Genomic DNA, 12,706 nt, shown 5'->3' with positions numbered 1-12,706 from the left:
TAAATTGGATCCACTTACCTTGAGTATTTTGCAAGTTTCTGATTCTGATGGTGTGGGAGAACCCGGTTTTGCTTCTGATAATTTCTCCGCATGAGCGAATAGATTATGTAAATGCTGGTCCATCGTAACTACAGTCGAAACAAGTTGAAAGTTCACACTGAAAATATGCTTCTGTCCATCAATCCAAGTCACATCTGGACCACCATACTGAAATGTCACAAATAATCCTTTAGGTTCATTTCCTCTATCAAACGTGAATTTTCACGTATTCTAATAAGATTTTAGCAAATTAATTATTCAACTCAAATATATAATTCTAAGAAGGATAACTTTACATAAAGAAAGAAAGAAAAACTACTTACTCCCTTTCCAAGACCCAATGGCTGAACAGATAAATAACCAGGAGGGAGATGACTCGCAACAGGTATAGTCTGTTCTTCAACATTCAGTCTGAAATGAAATAATAAAATATCCTAAGTTACATTAGTATTTACATCTAAAAAAAAAATAAAATAAAATAAAATAAAAAAAATAAATAAAAATTACGAATAATTCTACGACCTCCAACACATTTCACTCTCAAATTTAAATGATTTGGAAAATCATTATATTAAAGTACAAATTACAATACAGTAAATAACACAGTCATAGTAGTAAACCTAGCTTTCAAACAAAGGGACACAACTATCATTGTAAGAACTGCTCACACAGGAAATCTAACTAGGACATCTAAAAAGCTACCACCAGCAATCGAATCCACGGATCTTCCATTGTACACTACCCAGGGACCTTATTATTTTGTATCCTCTACATATCTGTTAAAGTGGCAAATGACCCTGACTTTATCACCTCCCAAAATTAATTTTTGACATATTGCACTCAAAAAAGATGAATCGAGCAAACTTTATTATGGTTCTATGCCATGGCAATTTCCAAAATTTAATCTTTGAAGTAGTTCTATACACCCCTCCCGAAATTTCGAGGAGGTGCAATAGTTTACTCATGCTCTATGGGTACCTCTATATTTATCCATAACATACTCCTCCATAACTATTTATAATGACAATCTTGATTATGGCAGAAAATTTTGCAGTTACACTGTGGACGAAAAAGCTGAAGGATATCATAGTGACTTCTGTTAATCAAGTCCGTTAACACATTATTCCAGTCATCATAATTTTTTTTCCGTCCAACTATTATAACGTTAAGACTAAAGGATGACTGATAAAAGTGAATTATTGTGAAATTAAAATTTTGTGAGCTCTTCCACCTGAAATCGAATGCCTGTCCATGTTCAAACGAGGATTTTTAACCTGATGTAGAACTTCTCAAATTCATGATCATCAATCTACGATGATATTCTAAGAAGCATGTCTATATTAACTTCCTGATATTACAGGTATGTTTCTAATGTTGAAGTATTGTGATAGATCTGACAACGTTGCGTCGCTTTCTTTAGTCCCCAACACGCTATTCTATGTGTTGCTTAGTCATGCCTAGGTAAGAATTGATGTTCACATTTGATTTCGTATACTGCAAAAAATACTTGTTGTCCACCTCCTCAGTGGCCTCATACAGACGGCAAGTATAGTGGTTTTCAAAGCTAAACCAAGTTTTCTTATCAGCAGTAAAACTGTCATATGGTTGTTAGCGGCCGCGTGCGGTTTGTCAACCAGTTGGATGTTGCCGGTATTACAAAAGCCTTGCCGCTCTCCCTGTCGCCAGGGTAAACAATGAAGTCTCGAAATATTTTTTCTGAGTGTTGCAAACCAATAAGCAGATACATAAAACCAGAATAACCATTTAAAATAGGGATAAAATACGTACACGTCATTCAACAAGTAATTTTCTATCCTATTAATATAATAATAATAATAATAATAATAATAATAATAATAATAATAATAATAATAATAATAATAATAATAGTTTTTACGTCCGAGCCGTTTCGGGCAACTGTGCATTTTCGGTAATGCTCGGAAAATAGAATAGATCCTGGACCGCACGTTGGACCGATATTGTATTTTTACCCGTATGAATCGGATTTGCCCGATTGAACCGTATGAATAGGGATGACCTGATAATCCCGTGTGTCATTATTGTAAATGATGTGTTGTTTCACTTTATTATCATAACACAAATTGTTCTAATTATCATGTACGAACTCATAACGACTCTATCGGGCCAAACGGTCCAAACAGGCCAAACGAGTTTATCAGGTCTAAGGATCGAGTAAACCAAACGCAATGGGTATCGGGCGGGTACAGCTTACCCGAAAAGTTCAAGCACTAATTATAGGTTAAAGTCAATACTTAAGAACTCTAATTGTTTGCATTCACATTTTTTTTTTTTAGTTAACTGACCAATGAACTTGCGGATACATAAATATAAATGCTCAAATCTAAATTATTGCATTATATTATTGCAGTGAGCATCAACGTGATTTAGTATTAGGAGTTAGCGTGATGCACTAATGTTAGTCTTTTATAAATAGCATTATTATTATTATTATTATTATTATTATTATTATTATTATTATTATTATTATTATTATTATTATTATTATTATTATTATTGCCTTCATGCAACTTAGAATCAATCTCATAAAGCACTACATCAGACCTGATTGAACATTATTTTGAAAATTCTCACATAAATAGATAAAATAAACAATTGGAACTTAACACTTCAACAGTTCAAAATATGTCCTCGTTTTCGTTTTCCTCAGTTTCTGAGGACGATTGATCTATCTTGATGACAACATGATCTTTGTCTCCATCAAAAATATTTTGCAAGACACGATAACTTTGTTCAATGTTCTAAGAAAACATGAAAATGAAATGAAATGAAATTTTGAGTTTTACGTCCCACGGTTATGCCGGTTAGACTAAAGGAGACGGTGATAATGAGTAATGACTGAAATGGTGGAATGAAGAAAGTGGGAGGAAACGGGAGAACCCCGAGAAAACCCACGCACACGGTGTTTGTCCACCACAAAGTTCACTTGGCGGAGCAGCTAAGAAAACATTATTATTATTATTATTATTATTATTATTATTATTATTATTATTATTATTATTATTATTATTATTATTATTATTATTATTATTATTCGACAGACCATCTGTCTATAATGACAATTTAAAACTTTTTTTCTTTAAAAAATGAAATGATTAAAAACCATTCTATTAAGTACCTAAATCCTCACATGTATTAATGTATACAGGTTAATATCTGAGTAATAAAGCTATCATTATTAATTTCCTGTGTATAGTATCCTAATTTGTAGTTTGCCCAGTTTTTATACACGTGAAGAATCAGATTAGAAAGAAACTGATCAATTATATATTGACCTGTATAACTATGTCTTAAAGTTAGAAATAATATACTTACAAGCAGAGCAGATAAACAGACAGAATCTTTATTAAGCCTATTACTAATATTACATATTATTATTAGCAATAATAATAATGATAACTAAATTCCTGGCGCAACAGCCTTTAGAAGGCCTGGACTTATGGCACTCATTTCTGTGGGGTAATGTGTTTAGAAATCTGTACGGACTCGGACTACTATGATAACCGTAATGGGGTTAGCCATACTGAGAGCTTTATACAGTTCTACCTGAGTTGGTGCGGCAACGCCGAAATCTAGTTACAATGAAGGATTTATGGTAGGGACAAGTAAACCCTTAGATCTTGACTTCCGAGGAAAAAATTGGCTATGTTTTGTCGCGATGTATACGTATATGGATCAATATTTGTCGACGGCGTAGTTATTTCGCCACGTCAGTCTATAAATGTTTTGTGAAAACGTAAAAATATTCAATGTGCTCATTTCAAGTTTATAAATACGAGACTGCCTTACGTCTGCCAGCTTTCGATAGAGTAGCAAAACAGTGACATCGCAGCGGGCCATTCAATAGAATATAGCAGCAAGGAAGAGGGATATTAGTGCCTGACATATACATTCAGTGGATTCACGCACCTTGGAGGACCTTGAGGATATTTTCCTCCTTGTCTCTCCAGTGTCAATAATTCGAATTCAATAGTGAAATTCGCGAGTCCTTCAGTGTAATTAATCAGAGTTATTTATCCTATTCTACGCAACCTCAGCATGTAAGGGGGTTATTACAAAATTTTCACAGCATTGACATGACAATAAAAATGAGTTGGCAACCTTCCAACAAAACAAAGGAAAGGCGCACAAATTCACTCAGCCGTATTTTAGTTTGCTTCAACATTATCTGCAGATCGCTGACACACTTGACAACGTGTTTTTTGTACAACACAGTTCTTCCCCTTGGTAAGTCTGTTCCTTTTTATTCCCTGGTGTTTGTTCTTTTTCTTCTGTTTTCAACCTCCGTGACCAAGACTCCCCGAAAAAGTCGAAAGCTTGGAACCCTAAAGATTCACGAATTACAGAAACCTGTAAGTAGAATGATAGTTACAATTCCTGAGCATGGTTCTGAAATGTCTGTAATCTAACTAGCTTTTTCCGTATTCCATATTCTGTAAAAGTATTATACAATGTTTCCCTCCTAACTGAGCCGTAGCCCTTCCTAAAATCAATAAATAATTGATGTACCAAGGTATTGTATTCCCACTTCTTTTTGAGTATTTGCCGAAAGGTAAATATCGGGTCGACAATTGACCGATTTCGCCTATATCCGCACTAATAATCTTCAATAGCTTCAACGGCGTATGGGATCATTTTTGATAATAAAATGTTTGAAAGGATTTTATAGGACGATGACAGAAAAGAAATGCCTCCATAATTATTACGATCAGTTTTGTCATCTTTCTCGTGAACTGGAACAATGATTGATTCTTTCCACTCTTGCGGCAATTCCTCCGTGTTCCAAATAAGGAGAATGAAAATGAAATGAAATGAAATCTCTAAGTTTTACGTCCCACGGTTATGCCGGTTAGGCTAAAGGAGACGATGATCATGAGAAATGAATGAAATGGTGGAATGAATAGTGGGAGGAAAGGGAAAACCCCGAGAAAACCCACGAGCACGGTGTTTGTTCACCGCAAGTCCACACGACGCGAGATGGGATCGAATCAGGGACCCCAAGCACCGGAGGTGAACGCTCTACCACTGAGCCACCCCAAATAAGGAAAATGAATATGTATATCTTGTTCCACAAATTTTCACCTCCAGCTAAAATTAACTCAGCCGAATTTCGTCGACACCCAGAGATTTGATTTTCTTTAATTTCTTTCTAGCCATTTCTACTTCTGTTCGGCTAGGCTCTGGAAAGTACGGTTCTGCTATGTGCATTTCCCGTTCTCCACGAACATTAGTTTTTGGCTGCGTGTTAAGCAAATCATCAAAAATTATTCCATCTATTCAAGATGCTATCTGTGTCAGTGAGAACTGTTCCGTCGGCTTTCTTCAATATATAAGCGCGGAATTGACAGCCTTTCTTAAATTCGTAGATGCCCTTACAATGTCCCGAATGTTTCTGTTTTTACCATTATCTTCAAGTTCATTAATTTTAGTTTTCAAAAATCTCGTTCTTTTTTCTAAATGACTTGGAAATTTCCCGTCTGATTTTAACGAAATTTTCTTTATAAACCGTTCGGATTTTGTAGCCAACGTTGTTTTCTTTTCTCTGCTAACTTAGTGCATTCCTGGTCGAACTTCTCCTGCTAAAATGTTAATGCTATCCCTAATTTCAAACCAAGTATTCTCAACACTAGTGCATTCCGAATAGTCTAAAAGCGAGAATCTATTCGACACTTCTATCTGGTATTCCCCTTTCACCTGGCTCTTCTCTAATTTCTTTAAATATCTGTCTGTTTTCAGATGTTAAATAATTCCTTTATTCAATGATAATCTCTTTTATATTATTGCTGCTAGCAGGTAGTGACCAGTGTCACAGTCAGCTCCTCTGAATGACCGAATATCATTATGCTAGACTGTCTCCTTTTATCTACTAAAACGCGATGAATTTGATTATCGGTTTTCCTATCTGGTAAAATCCAAGTGTATTTATGAACGTCGTAATGTGGGAATTTTGTACTCTTCACGATACGGTTTGTGGATGTTGCGAAGTTCACGACTGTAACGTGGTTATCATTGCTTTCGTTGTGCAGACTTTCATTCCCTATAATCGGTTTGAAAATATCCTCTCATCCTACGTTCGCACTGAAATCCTCTACTAAAATTTTCATCAAATAACTAGCATCTAATAACTAACAAATTAACATCAAATAACTAAATCTCGTCGAACAAAGCTGTTTGTGAACTGTAACAGCAGAAAACTTCACTTAGCTTTTAACTGTAAGGTTTTTAACCGGGTAAACTGAGAATTGTTAATGGGAGCTCTTTGGGTTGGAATGAAAAAATCGAAGACTCATAAGAAAATTATATATGAACTAACAAGTAAGTATTAGAATAGGAGAGGAAATGACAAAGGGAAACGCGATTGGAAGACGAGTTCTACAAGGATGTTGCCTTTCGTCAACGATATTTAATATCTAGAAAGAACAATGAAGAAGGGACTGCTTAATCAAAATGTTATTTCGATAGGAGGTAGAATAGTTAGGATTATTTGGTTTGCGGATATGGTGCTTGTTGCGGATGGTATCTTGGAAAACCCAAATCCTTAACTAAATAGATAAACAATTGAGTCATTCGAACGTTTCACATGATTCATGTATCGTATATTGCATTGCACACCCATACTAAAAATCAGATCTAAATACCCTACTTTCAATAACATTTCTTTTCGTATCAAAAGGAAGTTATGAAAGCACTAACGTCTAAAGAGTGTTGACGCTACAACAGATTATCTAGTATGGTTCTGCTGTATTGTAAGTTCCTGGTCAGATTCTACATTATATCTTGATCGCAAATCTTATTTATTGTGCGACAGGATAAAAGACTGAATGTAAACTATAAAATATTGCGATAAATTAAAAACGAGAAAATTACATTCGTATTATCTCTTAAGTGATGTATCAGCCTTGTACTTGTGTCGATAGCATACGAAACAACATCACAAAAATATGGCATGCAGGTGCCAACACTAACATATGAGATCTACAGATGGTGATCAGAAAAATGGAAACACCTGTAGTTGGCAACACGTCAGATGTATGGGTTGGCAGTGGTGTCGTGGCGCCCGCAGCGCCGGACCGCTGGTGGTGGTGTGTTAGTTCGGTCTCCATACTACGTCAGGCGCAGTGGAACAGCAGTGTCCAGTGGCTGCAGCAGACGGAGGTAGTGTAAAATGGGAGACCTCTCAGATTTTCAAAGAGGGCAAATTGTTGGTGCGCGGTTATGTGGAGTGAGTGTGACGGCAGTGGCTACTGTGTTAGGTGTGTCGCGTGGGACAGTGTCGAAGGTGATGACGGCCTACACAACACACGGGAAAACCACATCGGGGAAGGGAAGCAGTGGGCGGAAGAAAATCATGAGTGACAGGTCACGCCTGGTATTAAAGTGCATTGTCATGCAGAACCGTCGTGCCACTGCGGTGCAAGTGACGGAGGAACTCAATCAGCACCTCCCCCACCCTGTTTCGACAATCACAGTCCACCGCGAATTACATGACATGAACTTACGGGGTCGTGTTGCACGGGCCAAACCGCTCATCAAGGACCATAACGCTCTCGCACACCGCAAATGGTGCCGCGATCATGCAACTTGGACCGTTGAGGACTGGAAACGTGTGAATGGTCGGATGAGTCATCCTTCACCCTATTCCCAACCACGGACTGTGTTTATGTGTGGAGAACGCCCAAAGAAGCTTATGATTTGCAGTGTCTCCGCCCAACTGTGGAACATGGCGGCGGCTCGGTGATGCTGTGGGCCGCCATATCATGGTTTTCATTGGGTCCTGTGGTCACACTTAGCGGACGAATCACTACCAACGATTATGTCGCAATTTTAGGAGACCACTTGCATCCTATGGTCCGGATGTTGTTCCCGGACAATGACGCCATCTTCCAGGATGATAATGCACCCATTCACACAGCTGGCGTTGTTGCAGCGTGGTTTGAGGAACATCGGGATGAAGTTCAACACCTCCCCAGGCCCGCCCAATCCCCAGATCTCAACATAATTGAACATCTGTGGTCCGTCTTGGAAACACGACTCCGGCGACGATTTCCACCTCCATCCTCTCTCACAGAACTGGCCGATGCCCTGCACGAGGAATGGTGTAAAATTCCACTTGCTACCATTCACGACCTCTATGCTTCCATCCCACGTCGCATCAAGGCTGTTCTGAAGGCAAAAGGTGGCCCGACACCATATTAATCTGGTAAGTTGCAATTTCGTTCAGGTGTTTCTATTTTTCTGATTACCACCTGCATATGAATCAAGCAATTCTTACATGGATATATTTTTATTGAACATAACATTTTTCATACAATATTACGCTCGAGTAATACACAATAACCAATATGTTCATTAATACTACAACTCGTACAATACTAGTAACTTAACCTTATTTATATTTTATGTTCGTACAGAAGTCCTTGTTTCTATATCAATGGTGGCTTCAATGATTTTTCACACATTCAACGCTTCTGTAGGTTTCTGTAATAGTATTTTGTATTGCACTGGAAGATTGAAAAGGTGGAAAATTAGCTACATCCAAGGAAGTGTTATATCATAAGGTTTATTTGGTTCTGCGTCTTCTGTTGTTTTCCTTGTGTATCAAACCTCTTCTCGCTAACAATGTACCACTAATAAAATATCTGTAGATGATACGAGATTCGTACAACGTTAACTTGTATTAAAACAGTGAATCGAGTTGATGCATTGAACTAACTGGCGCTACGTTAACTATGTGAAGTATAAATATGCGCTTTGCAGTATGCTATAATAACAGCTGCATTGAAAAATAACTCATACGTAGTAAACCCCTTCCCGCTCCCCCGCCAGAGAAAAGACTTTTTAAGTGAGGAAAGGCTTAGTCTTCCTTCATGTTATTTTCGTGAAAACGAAACGAAATTAAATTAAATATTTCAGCATAACGTTTCACGATTATGTCCTTTAGGCTAAGGAAGAGGATGATTAAAGCAAGTGAACGATGATGGAAAATTGGTGGAATGAGAAAGTGGGAGTACCCTGAGAAAACCCACAGACCTGATGTTGTCCACCACAAAATTACTTGGCTGGGGATCGAACTAAGGACCCCACACACCAGAGGTAAGCGCTCTACCATTGAGCCACCGTGCCGCCCATTTTTTTTTTCCGTGAAAAAGGCATGTTATCCAACACACTGGTAAATACTGACGTGACAAAACAAATGAACGTCCATGTTATTTCAAATGTATCAAAATAAGAAGTGGTTGGAATCCCTGAATCTATTTGGAGATAACTCGGCGCTATCTTGATGGCGGCAAACGTGGTTAAAACATGAAGTGCTACGATATTATTGTTTAGCAGGGGCATTTTTAAGTAATTTGCACCCGTACGACATGCCCACATATTGTTGATAATGAACAAAACCAAATAACAACGATTTTCGATTTTTTTTTTCTTTCTTTCTTTCACAAGCAGCTCGTCACTCTAGGTGGGAGCTTATGGTCGCAATGTGGTAAAAATGCTCGTGTTGTTTAGATATAATGACTGCTGAGAGAGAGAATGTGAGCGTAACTTTGCTTCGCGCTGGCTTGGCTGTTGCGGACTTACTTCGCTTGGGGCGCTCTGAATGTCCCATGAGAAATACACAGGGTACCTGCGATTGGTTGCAAGCAAACCAGGACTGCGAAATGAGTTTTAAAATTAATTCTGATATATTTTGTACGAACTGGTTGTCGAATAGGAAAAGATAGGAAACAGGAAGGAAACAGGGTTACTTACACTACGATGGTTGTACTCGCACTGAAATGTTGGGTCAAAATGTCTTAAATTAAAGGATATATGCTAAGTGAATACTAATGAACATGTTACAAGAACAATAAGGTTAACACTTTTTAGAAAATTTTAAACATCTTTATTACTTGAAACCTTGATCTGATCATACGAAATTGAAAATACATATGGCTGCACAGCAGTATAATTGTTGTGCTAAAACAAAGCATTAAAAGTTAATTTTTCGTAGAAACAGCAAAAATTTTGCTAACGTAATTGCAACAACTTACCTTCCTTTATGCAGGAGTGGGATCCATGCATATCCTACACATGTTTCCACTGTACTGTCCTTTTTCTTTGAAAACTCACAAGAGATATGATAAAAAGTGAACAGAAGGTGATGCTTATTGTGGAGTTGTATAGGTAATCGAATTTTGATTTCTTCATACCAGGAAGGAAAAGTATTGTGATGCGTAACTGGGCAAGAAACTTGAGTTACAAACGACGTACCTCCAGGTCTTCCATAAATACACTGCAGAAAACAATGAAATAAGTTACACAAACTAAGTCTTTAGCATTTTAGCGAGATATAAGAGGATAAATGTAACAATATATACTTAGTAAACCTGATAATCCTTGAAATGTTTAATATTAATTTTTTTCTTTGTTTATCTGAAAACCCGCAGTACTAATACTTTAAGTTAGTTCAGCTAAAAATGATAGAAAGGTAAGATGGGAATTGATGAATGAGGAAAGGAATACTAAAGAAAAGTAAATTTGACTTCTTTGCACGCATATAGCTCATTCAATTCTTCTGAATTGTGTTGTGATGTTGTTCTCTTTAAAATATGCTTCATTTTAGTAAGTTACCAATATGCTACGAAATCCTCTAAATAAGCTCTTGTGAGAAAATTTATTGTTATATTTGCTGTTTTCATCAAGCTTATTCATTAGGGAACGCAAAGAGAGGCTGAACGGTTTAGTGAGACAGTAAGCTATTAAAGTTAGAAGCCTCTGTCTTATGAAGAAATGAAAATGTGTTTTAATTTCTTGCCTACAAACGTCCTTACCTGTAAAGTAAAACTAGTTTTTTTATTATTATTATTTTATTTGGCTGATGATTTATAGGCTTTTCTTGTGCTTTTTACGTTTGCATCAATTCTTTATGGTACTGTGGTTGGAACAAATGAATCCCGAAGCGGATACAAACAATGAAGTACCAGAAAACAGTACAAATATTATGAATACACCATGAATACACCATAAAGGAAAGGAAAATTAAAGAGGAGTAGAGTAGCTGTGAGTCATCCAAGTTTAGTGCCTTATACAGGGTCACACAATATATTGCTAGCCATAAAAAAATTAAAGATATTAAATATCAGTAACTGTATTAACAGAAAATAAATTATGAAGAATACCAAAAAAATGACGAAAATAAGAGAATATCAAGCGAAAAGTGAACAATAACAGTGAAAAGTAAATAAAAATGAACCGTTCGCTCATGGTATAGTAATGTAAATGACTTACTATCTCTTTATGAGGGGGAGGGGGGTAGCTCAGTGGTAGAGCGTTCACCTCCGGTGCTTGGGGTCCCTGGTTTGATCCCAGCTCGCGCCGTGTGAACTTTGTGGTGGACAAACACCGTGCTCATGGGTTTTCTTGGGGTTCACCCGTTTCCTCCCACTTTCATCATTCCACCATTTCACTCATTTCTCATTATCACCGTCTCCTTTAGCCTAACCGGCATAACCGTGGAACGTTAAACTTAAAGATTTCATTTCATTTCTTTATGAGGGACATGGAAGAGTTTGAAGGATTCATTTAGAGGATACTTAGACGTAAGGTGTGTTCTGAGACGGATGAGTTCTGCAGGAATATCCGCGAACATTGATGCAAATCAAAAGGGGAGCTACAGAGTTTCGATAATTATAAAATACTCTATTCTGACTTTTACTTAATACCACCCCAGCTTTCAATCCTCATAGAAAGTAATGAATCATTCTTATTTCACATTCACTACTTCGCCCGACGACACTTGTTCCTTGAAACACTTGCCACATTAGCCAAAGACATGTTAGCATTTTTAGACGTAAAACCTATGCTACATGCAAAATCATTTTGGCCTTTCAACAGTCCATCATGAAGATTATTCACATATTACCGCTTCGAAGGTTGGATTCTTTAACTTTAGATCCCTAAATACACCCACTATCCAGCCTTTTCGATCTGGATCAATAATCCCTGTTAGTTTAGCAGCATTCTGATAGGCCAGCAAATTTTCAATCTTAGAACACAGTCCAATCACAACAGTACAGTGTAAATATTTTTAAAATATTTCCTACACAATCTTCCATTTCTCAGAAAGATACTTCTAAATTTTCGGAGATACTTCTATATACCATCTTATACAGAACCATCCTCTAATCTCAATTGTCTGTTACATTCTCCATCACTACATTTACTTCGTTTATTTTGCACCAATTTTTATCTTTGTAATTTTTAAAGAAAAAAAATCAGCATTGCCTTTCTAATGCCATGAGAATCAAAATTTTATTAAATGAACAACCTTGCAATGGCTTACTGTATAGGGGGTCTGAATTGTCTCTCGAATTCGTTTATTGTGACTTACCAAGTGTGTTTTCAATGTACAGTTAAAGAAAAGTAAGAATATCGTATTTTTTGTGAAAGAAGTGAAGTGTAAAAGGACAGATAATACCGCTGGTACAAGTCGGAAACGTTGCATCCCGTAGAATTTCTAGTATTATCCGAGTTACATGAAGATGTTATAAAGAGTGGAAGTTTCATGGAAAAACTTAATAGTATTCTTTGCTCCAGCAGTATCGGATTTACAAATAGAATATAATGGCATCTGTGGTGAAACTCCTTT

The 12,706-nt window shown here is 36.9% G+C and overlaps 1 protein-coding gene across 1 annotated transcript in view; it reads right to left on the bottom strand.

Annotated features, from left to right (window-relative positions):
- The window catches only part of Ziz (dedicator of cytokinesis protein Ziz), a 401,589-nt gene that overhangs the window by 231,366 nt on the left and 157,517 nt on the right, over window positions 1-12,706 (bottom strand). Inside the window, exons 15-17 of the mRNA XM_081769231.1 lie at window positions 10,110-10,351; window positions 363-450; window positions 19-207 (exon numbers count right to left, since the gene is read on the bottom strand). Of these exons, the coding sequence (XP_081625357.1) occupies window positions 19-207; window positions 363-450; window positions 10,110-10,351 (519 nt within the window). The remainder of the gene's footprint in view (window positions 1-18; window positions 208-362; window positions 451-10,109; window positions 10,352-12,706) is intronic.

The sequence above is a fragment of the Thermobia domestica genome, chromosome 8, assembly GCF_964235325.1.
Source record: "Thermobia domestica chromosome 8, izTheDome1.hap1.1, whole genome shotgun sequence".
Lineage (NCBI taxonomy): Eukaryota > Metazoa > Arthropoda > Insecta > Zygentoma > Lepismatidae > Thermobia > Thermobia domestica.
The sequence above is the reverse complement of the archived record's forward strand: the minus strand, read 5'-3'. Positions and strand labels throughout refer to the sequence as shown.